Here is a 19,215-nt window from a genome sequence, read left to right on the forward strand (position 1 = left end):
AAATATTTCCAGCGGCCAGTGATGGGACACTAGCTGGGGAGGGCTCTGAGTTACTGCAGAGAATTCTTTCCCAGGTGTCTGGCTGGCAGGTCTTGCCCACATGCTCAGTGTCTAACTGATTGCCATATTTGGGGTTGGAAGGAATTTACCCCGGGCCATATTGGCAGAGCCCTGGGGATTTTTTGCCTTCCTCTGCAGCATGGGGCACGGGTCACTTGCAGGTTTAAACTAGTGTAAATGGTGGATTCTCTTTAAATCATGATGTGAGGACTTCAGTAACTCAGCCAGAGGTTAGGGGTCTATTACAGGGATGGATGGGAGAGGTTGTGTGGCCTGCAATGTGCAGGAGGTCAGACTAGCTAGATGATCATGATGGTCCCTTCTGACCTTAAAGTCTATGAGTCTATGAGCATTTAAGATGAAGTCTTAATGAGTTGTAGACTTCTGCTAGAGTGAACACAAAGGGCTTTCAAGGCCTTTTTTTCTGATCAGTGTTAAAATAAATATCTAGCTGCAGATGATAAAGGAATATAGGCCTCCGTTGTCAGCTTGGAAGGACAAGAACTCAAGATTATAAACCATTAAGAAAAGAGTGGATATAGGCTAGTCTTTCAGCCTAGAGAACAGTAACAACCATCTCCAGTTCCTCCAGATTTATTCCTCTTCCTAACTACTTTGGTATTGTCCAAATTGCGCAGAAGATGCTAAGATGTTACGTCTTACAGTCTCTTACTTCTAGGGTCTTCATGTGTACAATAAACAGTTCTCTTAAGGAGGATGTGTCCAATACAACCCCGTGGAATCTCCAAGAAAGGAAAGAATGGAGTTGCTTTAAAGCAGTGGTTTTCAACCAGGGATCTAAGACCCCCTGGGAGGCTGCGAGCAGGTTTTAGGGGGTCCGTCAAGCTGGGCCAGCATTAGACTTACTGAAGCCCATGACAGAAAGCTGAAGCCCCGGGCTCTGAGCCCCACCACCCGGGGCTGAAGCGGAAGCCTGAGCAACTTAGCTTCGTGGGGGCCCCTGTGGTGTGGGGCCCTGGGCAATTACCCTGCTTGCTACCCGCAATGCTGGCCCTGGCTTTTATATGCAGAAAAACAGTTGCTGTGGTACAGGTCGGCCATGGAGTTTTTATAGAATTGGGGAGGGGGGGGATGGGGGCAATGGTTGAGAACCCCAGCTCTAAACCACAAATTTTAGTTCCTTTGGGTCCCCCCCCTTATTTACAATTAAAAGTGACTCCATCCACCTCTGCCAGGTCCCAAAACACCTCATGATCAACCATATCAAGTTGATGGTAGATAGGCTAAAGTCTAAAATGGTCACCTGACCTTGGAGTCTCACTAGGAAGAGACCCTCAACAACCACAATTCCTTATCCAGCACCAGGTCTGCGTGACATTCCATTCCATATTATTTATGGAAATATGCTTATGATATGGCATAACTGAGATATACTTTGTGCAAGTTGACTCATGTAAGATATCATTGGAAAGGTTATGATGTACTGAATGTGATTATCCAATTTGTATGCCTGTATCATTTCTGTATCTGAAGTTAGGAATATTGACTATGCATCTGTATTTCAAATGGGATACTTTGGGTGTCACCCCCAACTAGCCCTTCACGAACAACAATGAAAAAGCCAGACAGGGCTGCTGACCCATTAGCAAAGACAATGGACTGTGGAAGAGCTTAGTCTTCCAGTGGATGCTTCAGAGGCCCTGTGAGTAATGGCTGCCACAGCCCTGCAGAGACAGGGGTCCGAGTCACCTGCTACGGGACCCCTTCCATGCCTTTTTGGAATGCCCATATTTTTCCACAGCAAGACAAAGAGTTCCCACCGTACACAAGAGCTATATAAGGCAGGGGAGTGACGTCATCTGCCTCCCTACCCAAAGAGAAACTGAAAAACACCTGGAAGCAAGAACTGAAGGGTTGAGCCCAAGCTGGAAGGACGTCTAGCTTGTGGGTAATAATACCTGAGGTCTCAAGCTGCAGGCCAGCGCAGCTGTCTTTCAAGACTTTCTGTAATCTGCTTGCAACAATATCTAGGGTGAGAAATTACTAGTTGTAACCAATTTCTTTAGTGAAACAAACTTAGTTTGAGTGTTTTGTTTTATTTTCTTAGTAATCTGCTTTGTTCTCTTTGCTATCGCTTTAACCACTTAAAATCTTCCTTTTATAGTTAATAAACTTATTTTGTGTTTATAATATAACCCAGTTTGTGCAATTCATTATTGGGGGGGGGGGGGAAGCAGTAAGAGGCTGTGCATATCTTCCTCCACATTGAGGGAGGAGGCGGATTTCATAATATACCTTTGCATCTGCACTCCGAGAGAGAGGCACCTGAGTGCTGGGGCAAGTCTCTTTAGCTGAGTCTTCCCAGAGCTGATCTCAGTGTCTGTCGTTCTGCAGTTGGGTGTGGCCCTGTCTGCACGTGTTCTGGAGGATGCTTAAGAGCCTGGGTCAGCAAGACAGGTAAAAAGGGGGCCCAGGCTGGCAGAACAGGTGGGCTCAGTGGTATCTCAGCACATCAAGTAGCATCTTAAAGAGGGCCAACCTATCACAGACTAGACCGAGGTTGATAAGGCATTCATAAAGAAGAAGAATTAGGTGTAGCTGAAGTTGGTTAATTAGAATCTGCTTGGTAACTGTTCTCAAAAGGGAGGGTAAAAATTGATGAGAATGTTAACAGGAAGAGATGGCTTCTTCAGCAGAACCTTGCTTGCTTCCGGGCATTAAGCGACTGGGTCTATAAAGGGCGATAGCATCATTTCCCATCAATAATAATAGTCCGAACACTCCCTTTTAATAACCACCATGGGCAGGTGTTCATCTTGGTGGTGGTTGTGAAATCTTATCCTAAAATTTGAGAACATCCAACAACACTGAGAATGGAAGGAACTCAACAGAGAGAAGTGGTCTGTTCAGACAGCCCAGCCCGTTCTGAGTTCCTGAGAGACTGTGTCAGATCTGAGCAATCTTACCTGCAAAGCAGATGGAAAACTACTGACAATGGGCCAGATTTGCAAAGGTACTAAGATGCAGGTGTTCAAAAGCCTCTAAGCAGGTTAGGTTCCAACCTCCCATTGATTTCAATAGCAGTTAGGTGTCTAATATGTTGAGACACTTTTGAAAATCTCACTAGACGTATTGGCATTGTGAGGGGCCTAAATACCTTTGAAAACTTGGTCCCAGAGTCCCTGATATATCAAAGCACCTAAGCACATGCATAACTTTAAGCACATTGTAGTTCCATTGACTTAAAGGGGTCTATGGACTTGCTTAGATGTTCTGCTGGATTGGGGCCAATGAGAGTGTCTTCTTGTCTTGTAGCATATAGGATCTGATTCATCTCCATAGCAGTCAATAGGAAACTCCAATTGACTCCAATGGGAAACTTCCATGATTCCAAAGGAAGTTGAATTAGACCTATATGATCTAGCTTTGAAAAAATGCCAAGCGCCCTAAACTCCAGTTGAAGTCAATGGGAACTACTAGTGCTAAGAATCTCTGAAAATCAGGGTCTATGTAATGTTTTGCACTATCTGAGGAATGAAAATATCTTGCCATTTCTAAGATCCTATGTAATCCCAGATATTCTCCTTTCACTCTCTGTTCCAGGCCACTGTCAGCCTGGAATGGAAGACTGCAAACAATAAGGGCCCGATCTCACCAACATTTACTACTGAGCAAAGCGCTTGTTTACTGCAGTTAATTGTCCTATTGACTTCAGTGACAATAAACATTTCACTCGGTACGAAATGTTTGAATTGCTGAGTATAAAGGCTCAGATACTGAAAGGTATTTACACACCTTTCTGGAGAGAACTTGAGTTGGTTAAAACAGAAACAAACACCTCACTGTGTCACATAATGAGGGCTTTCCATTCCATTGTCAGCTATTTTCTTGTGTAGAATAGTCGGAAAGCAACTTGGCTTTGATCATGAGAGGGTCATTTCTGGAGTTAACAGTTATCCATTTGTTATGTGCATTGGCTTTAGAACATTCGTACAGGTGCTTAGAGAGAACTCGGATGGGAACATTTTATACATTACAAATGAAAAAATATACAAACCTTGAAGCAATAGCTCATTCCCTAGGGGCTTGTTAAGGCAAGGGAAGCCTTCACCATTGAAATCAGATAATAAAACCATGGAAAAATTCTGTCCAGTTCCTCTGCATTTAAACCAATGTTATGTGAGAGAGAAGAAGAAATAACAATGAAGGGTGGAACCTAAAAACAAAACAATGGGCCATCTTTTTGTTCTGTGTTTGTATGGCTCCTAGCACAATAGGGTCCAGGTCCAGGGCTAGAGCTCCTAGATGCTACTGCAATAATAAAATAATAATAATAATAACAATTAATAATAATACATAATTTATTATGAATACCACTACCTCAGTTACGATGTAATTGATAACATGAAATAATAAAACAATGAATGATAAAAATAAATGCAACTCAATAAAATAAAAGATTGGTGCAATAATATTAATATGTGACTAATGGAATTTTAATATGCAAAATCTCTAAGGGTCACCTCATTGGCCAGAATGACCAGCCAACAGCCAATAAGCATGTAGGGTTTTAAAAGCTTGTCATTTACATAAGAAAGGGAAAATGACATAGCCGCACACAAATGCACAGTGGGGCCTGTACAGGCATAGTCATAATGCAATTGGCTGGAGTGGCAGCCTGGCTACCCAATCAGTAAGCTCAGGGTGGGCCCTCATTTGCATGCTAACTGTTATATGAGATCTCAGCTCGCAGGAGGCTGGTGGCATTTGGCTGGGGAGAGCTGAGTTCAGCAGGAGCAGAGTGGAAAGATGGCGGCTGCCCAGAGAGGGAAAAGGAAGGTCCAGACTAAGAGGAGACAGAAGGCCCAGCAAGATGAGCCACAGGCCGCCCCCAAGCAGGGGAAGCCCCAGCCCCAGCCGGGGCATCAGATGAGGCAGAAGCCAGCGGCGAAGCAGCTGAAGAGCAGCCAGGGGAAGAAGGGCCTGGGGAAGAACGGTGTCCCCACCCGCTACGCCTCCAAGATGCTGCAGCAGATGAGGAAGGTGCGCATGTCGGCCAAGGCCAAGGGGCTGATGAAATCCTTCATGGCCGATCTCTACAGCCAGGTATCCACCGAGGCCGAGCACCTGAGGAAGCAGAAACGGCTCCCTGCCCTGGGCTCCTCGGAGGTGCGAGCTGCCCTGCAGCAAGTGATGCCGAGGGAAGTGGCCAAGCACTCGGCCACCCCCATCTGCAATGAGTCTGCGTAGAGAAACGTCCCTCCCTTCTCCTCGGGGGCAAGCCCAACTTGGGGGAGAGAAAGAACAAGAGGGGAGAAGGGAGAGAAGCAAGCCTGAGAGACCCCAAGACCTGCCTGATTGAAAATTGCTGGAAAGATGTCTAACAAACCTGCATTTTGCCCCCTACTGGTGGACCAACCTCACACTCTTCTGCATGCCAGATACTCAGCTAAAGGAGAGAGACTCCATCCCATCACCTGAAACAAGGGACCATCATGTTGCAGCCTGAATCAACGAGAGCTCCTTAAGAGGCCTGTATGCTACAGCCTGAATTCCTGAGAGAATTTGCCTTATTTTAATGAAGAGACCGTCATCTCCTGGCTGAATCAATGAGAGAGGCTTTCTGTTGTTGGTCACCAGGCGGCAGACTGAATGAAGCGGAGACTTGCCATCCTTGAAAACTCAGAGACAACCGAGACTGAGTAAAAAGATTGGCCAGCATTAGAAATGAAAGAGTTGTAGGGGAGGTGGGAAAAATAATAGATGGTAACATCACCTCGGCATTATAATAAAACTGGAATGTTAGGAGTGGTTTGTTGTGTGTTTCTTGTTTCCCAAAGAAGAATAAGAATGGGATGGCTTTTGGTTTGGGATTTAACGTCTTTTAGACCTATTTTCAAAAGTATTTGGGCACTGAAGGATACAGATGGGCATCACACAGGGTTTTCAAAAGCACCTGAAGCAGGCTAAGTGCAGACTCCATTTGATTTCGACGGGAGTTAGGTGCTTTTGAAAATCCCGCTTAGTGCCTATCTGGATCTTTAGGCACCTAAATACCTTTGGAAGTCTGGCCCTGAGCTTGTTGTGCCAGCAGCAGCTGTATTTTATTATACGTCTGTACAGCATAATCACACCCCGAGAGGGCTGAGACCTGTGTGTGTGACTTTGTTTTTCCGGCTGGAAGGTAAAGATCTCTACTATGCACCAGGCTGTAGTGGTTCGCACTGGGTTGAGGGTGTGGACTGGAAGGGAAATAGGTGTTTGATATTATTTATGATAGTGTAGCAGCAGCAGGTACTATAGCCATGGCACGGAGCAGAGTGTATAGGGAAGAGGATTGGATACATTAAGACATGACTGCAAACACGACCAATCAGGGCTCACAATTTCTCTCTTTTGAGCCAATGAGCGAGCCAATCCAAGCACAGGCTCTACTCAGCGGGGCTAGCTGAATGGTGAAGTCCCCTCCTGGGTGAACTTTATACCCTTTGACTCTGTCCTGGGGATGGGGAAGGGAAACAGGTGAGAAGAGGGAGGTAGGAGAAACTGGGCAGGTACACTGGGAGAAGGGAGAAAAGGGATATGGGGAAAAAATCTGTGTCGGGAAGACGGGCTGAAACCCGATAAACACTGGGCTAGCGCGTTCCTGGCAGGGAGCTGCTGTATTGAGGAAGAGGAGCGAGTATCATTTAAACAGCAGCAAACAGAGCAGCTGGTGTAGTCCAGTTTAGAATCTGTCTAAGCCACCTGCCTAAACCAGAGTGTTAGATGCGTCTGTGATCCTTTTTGTGGCTCAGCAGCAGTCGTGGGTCTGTGTGTGTCATGGAGTGTCGGTCCTGGGGCCTCTGAGCACAATACAAAAACGGTGTGAAGAAGTGTGAAAGGAAGACACATCTGCAGAGAGATTATGAGGAACTTGTTTCAAGTGTCCCTTTGTCAGTGTCAGGATGGCCGAGTGGTCTAAGGCGCCAGACTCAAGGCTCTGTCTTCCCCTCAACTGGGTGTTCTGGTCTCCGAATGGAGGCGTGGGTTCAAATCCCACTCCTGACATGTTCTTTTTAAGTAATAATAAATTACCTTTGCTATCTCAGAAAGGAAATTTTAATCCCATTGGATTAAAATGGGAAAACAAACCAAGGATTCTTTCCTTCCTTTCTTTTCATTGACAGTATATTTAAAAACATGTATGTGTTTTGTTTCCAGGGCTCTTTTCCATCAGATCTTTATTTGCCCTGTATTATGGAGGGGCTCTAAGGGGTAAAGGAGAGATTTGGGGGTGGATCAGCAGCCCCTCTTATTTTAGCATTGTTCAGACAGCCTTGAAAAGAGCCGTAAAACCTATAACCCGCACTGACAGCTCTTTCAAAGTTTAAATTAACTGCGGGAGGGCAAAGCCAGTCTCTGCCGATTTGCACAAGATTTGTGTCTGCTGCAGCGTGCAGTCTAGGTGCTTTGCTCTATTCAGGCACGTGAAATGATTGTATGTGATTGCAGTGGAAACTTTTGCGTGGAGAAAATACTAACTCTGTACGTGCGAACAGGAGTACAGCCTACAGGAAGGTTTTACTGTGTCTTCCCTGGTGGTCTAGTGGTTAGGATTCGGCGCTCTCACCGCCGCGGCCCGGGTTCGATTCCCGGTCAGGGAATGAATCTTTTGATTAAAATGTCTAGTTTCAGAGTAACAGCCGTGTTAGTCTGTATCCGCAAAAAGAAGAACAGGAGTACTTGTGGCACCTTAGAGACTAACAAATTTATTAGAGCATAAGCTTTCGTGGACTACAGCCCACTTCTTCGGATGCATATAGAATGGAACATATATTGAGGAGATATATATACACACATACAGAGAGCATAAACAGGTGGGAGTTGTCTTACTAACTCTGAGAGGCCAATTAATTAAGAGAAAAAAAAAAAAAAAAAACTTTTGAAGTGATAATCAAGCTAGCCGAGTACAGACAGTGTGATAAGAAGTGTGAGAATACTTACAAGGGGAGATAGTCAACGTTTGTAATGGCTCAGCCATTCCCAGTCCTTATTCAAACCGGAGTTAATTGTGTCTAGTTTGCATATCAATTCTAGCTCTGCAGTCTCTCTTTGGAGTCTGTTTTTGAAGTTTTTCTGTTGTAATATAGCCACCCGCAGGTCTGTCACTGAATGACCAGACAGGTTAAAGTGTTCTCCCACTGGTTTTTGAGTATTTTGATTCCTGATGTCAGATTTGTGTCCATTAATTCTTTTGCGTAGAGACTGTCCGGTTTGGCCAATGTACATGGCAGAGGGGCATTGCTGGCACATGATGGCATAGATCACATTGGTAGATGTGCAGGTGAACGAGCCCCTGATGGTATGGCTGATGTGATTAGGTCCTATGATGATGTCACTTGAATAGATATGTGGACAGAGTTGGCATCGGGGTTTGTTACAAGGATAGGTTCCTGGGTTAGTGGTTTTGTTCAGTGATGTGTGGTTGCTGGTGAGTATTTGCTTTAGGTTGGGGGGTTGTCTGTAAGCGAGGACAGGTCTGTCTCCCAAGATCTGTGAGAGTAAAGGATCATCTTTCAGGATAGGTTGTAGATCTCTGATGATGCGCTGGAGAGGTTTTAGTTGGGGGCTGAAGGTGACAGCTAGTGGTGTTCTGTTATTTTCTTTGTTGGGCCTGTCTTGTAGGAGGTGACTTCTGGGTACTCGTCTGGCTCTGTCAATCTGTTTTTTCACTTCAGCAGGTGGGTATTGTAGTTTTAAGAATGCTTGATAGAGATCTTGTAGGTGCTTGTCTCTATCCGAGGGATTGGAGCAAATGCGGTTATATCTTAGAGCTTGGCTGTAGACAATGGATCGTGTGGTGTGTCCTGGATGGAAGCTGGAGGCATGTAGGTAAGTGTAGCGGTCAGTAGGTTTCCGGTATAGGGTGGTATTGATGTGACCATCGCTTATTAGCACAGTAGTGTCCAGGAAATGGACCGCTTGTGTGGATTGATCTAGGCTGAGGTTGATGGTGGGATGGAAATTATTGAAATCATGGTGAAATTCCTCAAGGGCTTCTTTTCCATGGGTCCAGATGATGAAGATGTCATCAATGTAGCGCAAGTAGAGTAGGGGCGTTAGGGGACGAGAGCTAAGGAAGCGTTGTTCTAAGTCAGCCATAAAAATGTTGGCATATTGTGGGGCCATGCGGGTACCCATAGCAGTGCCGCTGACTTGAAGGTATATATTGTCCCCAAATGTGAAATAGTTGTGGGTGAGGACAAAATCACAAAGTTCAGCCACCAGGTTAGCTGTGACATTATCAGGGATACTGTTCCTGATAGCTTGTAGTCCATCTTTGTGTGGAATATTGGTGTAGAGGGCTTCTACGTCCATAGTGGCCAGGATGGTGTTTTCTGGAAGATCACCGATGGATTGTAGTTTCCTCAGGAAGTCAGTGGTGTCTCGAAGATAGCTGGGAGTGCTATCTTCCATCCCACCATCAACCTCAGCCTAGATCAATCCACACAAGCGGTCCATTTCCTGGACACTACTGTGCTAATAAGCGATGGTCACATCAATACCACCCTATACCGGAAACCTACTGACCGCTACACTTACCTACATGCCTCCAGCTTCCATCCAGGACACACCACACGATCCATTGTCTACAGCCAAGCTCTAAGATATAACCGCATTTGCTCCAATCCCTCGGATAGAGACAAGCACCTACAAGATCTCTATCAAGCATTCTTAAAACTACAATACCCACCTGCTGAAGTGAAAAAACAGATTGACAGAGCCAGACGAGTACCCAGAAGTCACCTCCTACAAGACAGGCCCAACAAAGAAAATAACAGAACACCACTAGCTGTCACCTTCAGCCCCCAACTAAAACCTCTCCAGCGCATCATCAGAGATCTACAACCTATCCTGAAAGATGATCCTTTACTCTCACAGATCTTGGGAGACAGACCTGTCCTCGCTTACAGACAACCCCCCAACCTAAAGCAAATACTCACCAGCAACCACACATCACTGAACAAAACCACTAACCCAGGAACCTATCCTTGTAACAAACCCCGATGCCAACTCTGTCCACATATCTATTCAAGTGACATCATCATAGGACCTAATCACATCAGCCATACCATCAGGGGCTCGTTCACCTGCACATCTACCAATGTGATCTATGCCATCATGTGCCAGCAATGCCCCTCTGCCATGTACATTGGCCAAACCGGACAGTCTCTACGCAAAAGAATTAATGGACACAAATCTGACATCAGGAATCAAAATACTCAAAAACCAGTGGGAGAACACTTTAACCTGTCTGGTCATTCAGTGACAGACCTGCGGGTGGCTATATTACAACAGAAAAACTTCAAAAACAGACTCCAAAGAGAGACTGCAGAGCTAGAATTGATATGCAAACTAGACACAATTAACTCCGGTTTGAATAAGGACTGGGAATGGCTGAGCCATTACAAACGTTGACTATCTCCCCTTGTAAGTATTCTCACACTTCTTATCACACTGTCTGTACTCGGCTAGCTTGATTATCACTTCAAAAGTTTTTTTTTTTTTTTTTTTCTCTTAATTAATTGGCCTCTCAGAGTTAGTAAGACAACTCCCACCTGTTTATGCTCTCTGTATGTGTGTATATATATCTCCTCAATATATGTTCCATTCTATATGCATCCGAAGAAGTGGGCTGTAGTCCACGAAAGCTTATGCTCTAATAAATTTGTTAGTCTCTAAGGTGCCACAAGTACTCCTGTTCTTCTTTTTATTAAAATGTCTGTAATTTTCACGTGTGAGGGGGGGAGAGAGAAAGAAATTCTCCCATTCTGAATATGGGTTCAGTATTTTTTTTTTAAGTTTGTGCTATAGTTTCAGACGGACGGATATCTACACTCTACTGCAGCCCGGGAAGAGAAATTAACATTGTTTTATTGTTTGTGAATGATTCTATTGCTACCCCAGCCCTAGGTGGCTTAGAAAACTGCGAGATATCTGGGAGAGACATTTGTGAAGGCTGATCACTGGAAGCACAAATGCCCCTGAGTAACTTTACCCACAGGAGTAATGTCATTGAAACCACTGGGATAGTGGTGAATGAAATTACTCTTGTGCAGAGAAATCTTCCTGTTTCTCTCAGTGAAGTTAGGAGCCAAAGGGTATATTTCTTAGGGAGTCACCATTACCAAATAATCAGATGCTAACACTTTTTGTCACTTTCTGGACTTTATTGAATAGTAGAAGGACCTTCAGCAACACTGTGCCTGGGAGGCTGGGGAACAAGCTGACTTTTCTCTCTCCATTATTTGGCAGCATGGCCTTGGAGTAGCACTGCACTGAAGACAGCTAGGTTCCAGTCTTGGCTCTCCTGAGACCTTGAGCAAAGTCCCCGCTTCGTGCCTCAGTTTCCCCATCTCCAAAATGGAGATAATGCTGGTGCCTTCCTTTGCAAAGTACTTGGAAATATGCTGAGGAATGGTGTTATATGAGAGCTAAGTATTATTAGTCATTCTACAGCCCTCCAAAATCTCAGCCTAAAAGCAGGTGCTTCCTGTCCCAGCAATAAGCAGGGTTATTTGGGGCCAGATTCTAACACGAGTCGCCTCATTGAAGTCAGCAGGGTAAATTGTGCAGTAAGGCACTACTTCATATGTAAATGAGAGAAATAAAACTCCATTCTTAGTTTAAAGGGGCAAAGGGTGCCGATAAAAAAAAATCTGCACTGTCTAGCAGAGTAAGGCCTGGTCTACACTACGACTTTAAATCGGATTTAGCAGCGTTAATTCGAATTAACCCTGCACCCGTCCACACAACGACGCCATTTAATTCGAATTAAAGGGCTCATTAAATCGATTTCTGTACTCCACCCCGACGAGCGGAGTAGCGCCAAAATCGATTTTAGTATTTCAATTTAGGGTTAGTGTGGCCGCAATGCGATGTTATTGGCCTCCGGGAGCTATCCCACAGTGCACCATTGTGACTGCTCTGGACAGCAATCTGAACTCGGATGCACTGGCCAGGTAGGCAGGAAAAGCCCCGGGAACATTTGAATTTCATTTACTGTTTGCCCAGCGTGGAGAGCACAGGTGACCACAGATAGCTCATCAGCACAGGTAGCCATGCAGGCTGATAATCGAAAAAGAGCACCAGCATGGAGCGTACGGGAGGTACTGGATCTGATCTCTGTATGGGGAGAGGATTCAGTGCTAGCAGAACTTCGTTCTAAAAGACGAAATGCCAAAACTTTTGAAAAAATCTCTAAGGGCATGATGGAGAGAGGCCACAATAGGGACTCAGATCAGTGCCGCGTGAAAGTCAAGGAGCTCAGACAAGCCTATCAAAAAACAAAGGAGGCAAACGGTCGCTCCGGGTCAGAGCCGCGGACATGCCGCTTCTACGCCGAGCTGCATGCAATTCTAGGGGGGGCTGCCACCACTACCCCACCTGTGACTGTGGATTCCGGGTCAGGGATAGTCTCATCAGCTACATCTGAGGATTCTGCGGACGGGGAAGAGGAGGAGGAGGACGAGCTTGCAGAGAGCACCCAGCACTCCGTTCTCCCCAACAGCCAGGATCTTTTTCTCAGCCTGACTGAAGTACCCTCCCAACCCTCCCAAGCCAGTATCCAAGACCATGACCCCATGGAAGGGACCTCAGGTGAGTTTACCTTTTAAAATATAAAACTTGTTTTAAAAGCAAGCATTTTTAATGATTACTTTGCCCTGAGGACTTGGGATGCATTCGCGGCCAGTACAGCTACTGGAAAAGTCTGTTAACGTGTCTGGGGATGGAGCGGAAATCCTCCAGGGACATCTCCATGAAGCTCTCCTGGAGGTACTCCAAAAGCCTTGCCACAAGGTTTCTGGGCAGTGCAGCCTTATTCCGTCCTCCATGGTAGGACACTTGACCACGCCATGCCTGCAGCAAGTAATCTGGTATCATTGCCTGACAAAGCCTGGCAGCGTATGGTCCCGGTGTTTGCTGGCATTCAAGCAACATCCGTTCTTTATCTTGCTGTGTGATCCTCAGGAGAGTGATATCGCTCATGGTAACCTGGTTGAAATATGGGAACTTAATGAAGGGGACAGAGGTGGCCGTTCCTACTGGGCTGTTTGCCTGTGGCTGAAAAGAAATCCTTCCCTGCAGTTAGCCAAGCGCGGGGGGTAGGGGGGGTAATTGGCCCTGAGCTTTTCGCGTTTGGCTAGCAGGGATCTTCCCTGTTACCTGCCATGCGGTGAGGGGAGGGATAAAGCGATCATCCCAGAGAATTCATGGCCGGAGGGGAGAGCGGGGGGGGGGTTAGTTTGGTTTCTGCAGGGATCTTCCCTGATACCTGCCACGCGGTGTGGGGGAGGGGTACAGCGATCATCCCAGAGAATTCATGGCCGGAGGAGGGAGCGGGGGGATTAGTTTGGTTTCTGCAGGGATCTTCCCTGATACCTTCCACGCGGTGGGGGGAGGGATACAGCGATCATCCCAGAAAATTGGATGTGGGGGTTAGTTTGTTTTCTGCTGCTGAAGGTAACAGGAAAACCGCAGCAGTCAACGGGCTTTGCTTGGTATGTGGGAAAGGAGGGCGCAGAAGCCGAAAGTCAGTGGCTTACCATGGCTGCATGCAAGCTGAATTCTATTGCCCGGACCTGCGTCTGTGATCTCTAACACCAAAGCCACAGGCACTCAATATTAAGATGGAAATTGCGACCTTGTACTGAAATCACATGTGCTATGTACTGTGAATAGTGTTTTTCACCAAGAAAGAGTATAAGCATTGTTCTGTAAAATGTATCATTTTAAAAACTTCTCTCCTTTTTCTCAACCCTCCCTCCAGCAGCTGCAAATTTATCAAGCCTCCCTCCTCCGTCACGAAGGCTATCTCAGATAAGGCGGCGTAGAAAGAGGACAAGAGACGACATGTTCACTGAAATAATGGAATGCACCCGAAATCAAAGAGCTCATTTGAATGAGTGGAAGGACACTGTAACTAAATTTAGGAAAGATGCCAGTGAACGCGAGGTCCTGAGGGACGCTCGAGATGAGAGGTGGCAGGCTGCAACGCTGGGGCTGCTGCGTGAGCAAACGGACATGCTCCGGCGTCTGGTGGAGCTTCAGGAACGGCAGCAGGATGACAGAGTGCCACTACAGCCCCTGTATAACCTCCCTCCCCCCTCACCATGTTTCATATCCTCCTCACCCAGACGTGTAAGAACGCGGGGGGGTAGGCTACGTGCACCTTCCCACTCCACCCCAGCGGACAGCCCAACCAAAAGGCTGTCATTACATTGAATTTGTTCAGTGGCCTTTTACTTCCCTCCTATCCTCCTCCCAAACCTCACCCAGATTACCTTGTTGGTTCTCTCCCTATGTTTATTACCAGTTAATAAAGAATACATGATTTTTAAATGATATTGACTTTATTACGTTTGAAAGAAAGCTGGGGGAACGGGGAGGGTGGGTTCCTTACAGAGAATGAATGAGTCAATAAAGGGGGCGGGTTTTCATGAAGGAGAAACAAACAGAAATTTCACACTGTAGCCTGGCCAGTCATGAAACTGGTTTTCAAAGCCTCTCTAATGCACAGCGCGCCATGCTGTACTCTTCTAATCGCCCTGGTGTCTGGCTGCGCGTAATCAGCAGCCAGGCGATTTGCCTCAGCCTCCCACCCCGCCATAAAGGTCTCCCCCTTATTTTCACATAGATTGTGGAGCACACAGCAAGCAGAAATAACAATGGGGAGATTTCTTTGGCTGAGGTCAGAGCGAGTCAATAGCGATCTCCAGCGACCTTTTAAACGGCCAAATGCACATTCTACAACCATTCTGCACTTGCTCAGCCTGTAGTTAAACAGCTCCTGACTCCTGTCCAGGCTGCCTGTGTATGGCTTCATGAGCCATGGCATTAAGGGGTAGGCTGGGTCCCCAAGAATAACTATTGGCATTTCAACATCCCCAATGGTTATTTTCTGGTCCGGGAAGTAAGTCCCTTGCTGCAGCCCTTTAAACAGAGTAGTGTTCCTGAAGACGCGAGCATTATGAACCCTTCCTGGCCAGCCCGCGTGGATGTTGGTGAAACGTCCCTTGTGATCCACAAGTGCTTGCAGCACCATTGAAAAGTACCCCTTGCGGTTTATGTACTGGGTACCCTGGTGCTCCGGTGCCAAGATAGGGATGTGGGTTCCATCTATCGCCCCACCACAGTTAGGGAATCCCATTGCAGCAAAGCCATCCACTATGATCTGCACATCTCCCAGAGTCACTAGCTTTCGTAGCAGCACCTCAGTGATTGCTTTGGCTACTTGCATCACAGCAGCACCCACAGTAGATTTGCCCACTCCAAATTGATTCCCAACTGACCGATAGCTGTCTGGCGTTGCAAGCTTCCACAGGGCTATCGCCACTCGCTTCTCAACTGTGAGGGCTGCTCTCATCTTCGTATTCTGGCGCTTCAGGGCAGGGGAAAGCAAGTCACAAAGTTCCAAGAAAGTGCCCTTACGCATGCGAAAGTTTCGCAGCCACTGGGAATCGTCCCACACCTGCAACACTATGCGGTCCCACCAGTCTGTGCTTGTTTCCCGGGCCCAGAATCGGCGTTCCACAGCTATAACCTGCCCCATTAACAGCATGATCTCCAAAGCACCGGGTACCGCGGTTCGATAGAATTCCATGTCCATATCCTCATCACTGTCCTCGCCGCGCTGCCGTAGCCTGCTCCTCGCCGCCTGATTTTCCAGGTTCTTGTTCAGCATAAACTGCACGATAAGGCGCGAGGTATTTACAATGTTCATGACTGCTGTCTTGAGCTGAGCGGGCTCCATGCTTGCCATGGTATGGCGTCTGCACTGTTCACCCACGAAAAAGGCGCGAAACGCCGTTGTTTGCCGTTGCTTCCTGGAGAGGGGGGAGGATATACCCAGAACCACCCGCGACAATGTTTTTAGCCCCATCAGGCATTGCGATCTCAACCCAGAATTCCAATGGGCGGAGGAGACTGCGGGAACTATGGGATAGCTATGGGAAAGCTACCCACAGTGCAACGCTCCGGAAATCGACACTAGCCCTGGTACATGGACGCACACCGCCGAATTAATGTGCTTAGTGTGGTTGCATACAATCGAATTTATACAACCTGTTTTCCAAATTCGAATTATATAAATTCGGATTAATCCCGTAGTGTAGACATACCCTAAGGGGGGTATTTTGGGATCAAACTGTTTTTTAAAAGACTAACCAAATGAAGAGTCCCCTTTATTTATAGTAAATATTGTCTTACTCTCTGAGTGGTCCCACTAAGAACCAGGAAGCTGTTAGAAGGTTAAAATACTAGTCAGCTGGAGTAAGTGTGTCAGAATCTAACCCTTGTTAATTATTATTGATTAGTATCATAATCATAATTATTATCCTCCCCAAATTGGAAATCCATTAGGAATTGATGCTTTACTGTTATTGTGCCAATCAAAGCTTGCTTTATTTTTGTTTTAAAAATAAGTGTCAGGTTTATGGGAAAGAAACAAAGGATGAAAGCAATTATTGTGGTCTAGTAGCTAGATCACTGCACTGAGAGTCACAAGACCTGGGTTTCATTCCCACTTCTGGCTCTGACCTGCTGATTAACCCTGCACAAGTCACGTCACTTCTTTGTGCCTCAGTTTCTCAATTTGTGACAGTGACTGCCATTATAAAGTGCTTTGAGATCTACTGATGAGAAATGCTGTAGAAGAGCGAGGCATTCTTAAGCACAAATCCCCACATGACAACAAGAGCTCTTACAGTTACCAGACCGTGTTTGCAGAACCTGTTAGAACCTTTCCGGCATTTAAACATGTGTTGCTTTACACTGATGAGCAGTCTTAAAAGCTCCACGACCCACCAGTGCCACAGCAAGCAGGGCGGTTGCCTGGGGCCCCATGCCAAAGGGGCCTCCACAAAGCTACATTGCTCAGGCTTCAGCTTCAGCCCCAGGTGGTGGGGCTCAAGGCCCCAGGCTTCAGCCCTAGGCGATGAGGCTTTGCTTTCTGCCCTGGACCCCAGCGAGTTTAATTGTAGCCCTGCTTGGTGGACCCCCTGAAACCTGCTGTCAGCGGGAGACGCTCTCTCATTGAGATAGCGCCAGCCACACCAGGGGCTAGGTTGGTCGCTCAGAGGTGTGGATTTTTCACACCCCTGAATGATGTAGTGACACCGATGTCAGTTTACAGTGTAGACCTGTGCTCAATCACAATCCTAATCTAGGCAAGGCCTAGATACGTATTTCCATTTTTGATACTTACAGCTGTATTGTTTATGTCTTTGATCTGCACTTGCAAAAAGCTAGTATCTAAGGGTGCACAAAGAAGTGTGTTCTTAACTTGGGTTAAAATAGCAGTGAAGACACGGTAGCTGAGTTTTTAACTTGGTTTAGCAGTTAGCAGGGAACTTGGTGGTTGAACTCTAGATGCTAACCTAAGTTAAAGTGTCTTCACTGCTACTTTAACCCAAGCTAACTAACCTGAGGTAAGAACACTCCCTTTTTTTGTGGGGGTGGGGGAGGGGAGGGGGCAGTGTACAGTAGACATACCCTGAACGCCAAAGCATGAAGACACTAGCCTCTGTAGTGCTAGCTAGTGTGAGTAGCCCCTGGATTTCAACAGGGCGATGCACAGAAGTCAGAACTGTGCTTAAAAGGAAGTTCCTGGCCCTGTATTCTGAACAGTATTTGTTCATGGTGAAGTATCTTGCCGGCAGGTATGAATGAAAACCAAGGCTGAGAATTGCGGTAGTGGAAAAATCCACTCTTCTCTAAGTGTCTGGGTGAGGAAGGCAGCCTGCTCAGTATGGCCCTGAACCAAAGCCCACGGAAATCAGTGGGAAGACTCCAGTGACTTGGTGGGAGTTGGATCAGAGACAGAAGGGAGTGGGAAGCTAATGGAAATGTATTTGCTCTGAAAAGTCTGCCCCTACAGCAGGGGCTTGCCTCCCCCATTTGTTTTCTTTTGCTTCTTCATGATGGATGAAGAAAACCCACAAGGTTTGTTTCTTCCTTCTTGACTTTTGCATTCCAAATTCAGGCCTCTCTTGTGTTCCTGGAAGATTTGTTGGCCGCATCTACATACAATGAGTGCTTGATGAGATTCCCCTGTTTCCACAGTACCAGTGGTGAGAGGACAAAGGCTATCACCAGGTCCTCTAACCCTGCTAAGAGTAGGTGTTATCAACACAGCAGCAAAGCCCTCTTTATACGAAAACTGCTATGGTGCATATCCAGTCCCTTCTGATTTAACAAAGACTGGATTCTGAGTGAAAGCCACATCTCTTCAGATCAGTATAGGTAAGACTGGAGTAAATATTGGAAGGAATGGGTCTAACTAGAGAGTGTGGTGACTGGTCTGCATATGTAGTGGCTTTGCCCATCTTTTGGCTGATTGATTTAAAATCTGGGTGTCTTACTGGTCCCTTAACTACTCCTCAATTCTCAGGTGGTCTAAAGCATAGGCGCTGACTCTGTGGGTGCTCCGGGGCTGATGCACCCACGAAAAAAAAAAAAAGTTGGTGCTCAGCACCCACCAGCCACCCTTTGATCAGCTGCTTGGCGGGACCTGCTGATCAGCTGTTGGGCAGCGGGTGGAAGGTACTGGGGGCGGGAGGAGGAGGTGGAGTGGGGGTGGGAAGAGGCATGGCAGGGGTGGGGCCTCGGGGGAGGTGGTGTGGCAGGGGTGGAAAGAGGCGGGGCAAGGGTGGGACCTTGGGGGAAAGGGCAGAATTGGGGCAGGGCCTTAGGGTGGAGCAGGGGTGGAGCATCCACCTGGAAAGAAAAAAGTCGGTGGCTGTGGTCTAAAGTGTTTTAACATTTGAGACAGGGACATTCACTTTTAGTCCGTGAGAAGGAAGAATGATTAACATCCCCCTTTCTTCAATAAAGCAAAATCCAAAACTTCTAGTCAAAAGTTTTTTGGGGTGGAGATTGTCTTTTTGTTCTGTGTTTACACATAATGGGATCCTGATCCATGATTAGAACTTCTCAGCACTATACCAATGGCTCTCAATCAGGGGTACACGTACTCCTGTCTGGGGTATGCAGAGGTCTTCCCGTGGGGCACATCAACTCATCTAGATATTTGCCTACTTTTGCAACAGGCTACATAAAAAGCACTAGTGAAGTCAGGACAAACTAAAATATCATACCGACAATGACTTGTTTATACTTCTCTATATACACTGAAATGTAAGTACAATATTT

General features: G+C 46.5%; 1 protein-coding gene and 2 non-coding genes across 4 annotated transcripts; all 3 read left to right on the plus strand.

Annotated features, from left to right (window-relative positions):
* The first annotated feature begins 6,476 nt into the window (after positions 1 to 6,476).
* Positions 6,477 to 14,358, plus strand: LOC128848326 (uncharacterized). 2 transcript variants are annotated; one of them, XM_054048290.1, is made up of 3 exons: positions 6,477 to 6,543; positions 11,320 to 12,663; positions 13,835 to 14,358. In XM_054048290.1, the coding sequence occupies exons 2-3, from the start codon at positions 12,126 to 12,128 to the stop codon at positions 14,287 to 14,289; spliced, it is 993 nt and encodes a 330-aa protein (XP_053904265.1). In that variant the 5' UTR covers positions 6,477 to 6,543; positions 11,320 to 12,125; the 3' UTR covers positions 14,290 to 14,358. The 2 variants fall into 2 exon arrangements, with proteins under 2 accessions (XP_053904265.1, XP_053904267.1); XM_054048292.1 differs by having other exon boundaries at positions 13,838 to 14,358.
* Positions 6,963 to 7,071, plus strand: TRNAL-CAA (transfer RNA leucine (anticodon CAA)). The gene is made up of 2 exons: positions 6,963 to 7,000; positions 7,026 to 7,071. It is a non-coding gene; the product is annotated as a tRNA-Leu (tRNA).
* TRNAE-CUC (transfer RNA glutamic acid (anticodon CUC)) lies at positions 7,596 to 7,667 on the plus strand. The gene has a single exon. It is a non-coding gene; the product is annotated as a tRNA-Glu (tRNA).
* Positions 14,359 to 19,215: the final 4,857 nt, after the last annotated feature.

Source organism: Malaclemys terrapin, chromosome 13, assembly GCF_027887155.1.
Source record: "Malaclemys terrapin pileata isolate rMalTer1 chromosome 13, rMalTer1.hap1, whole genome shotgun sequence".
NCBI classification, from domain to species: Eukaryota; Metazoa; Chordata; order Testudines; family Emydidae; genus Malaclemys; species Malaclemys terrapin.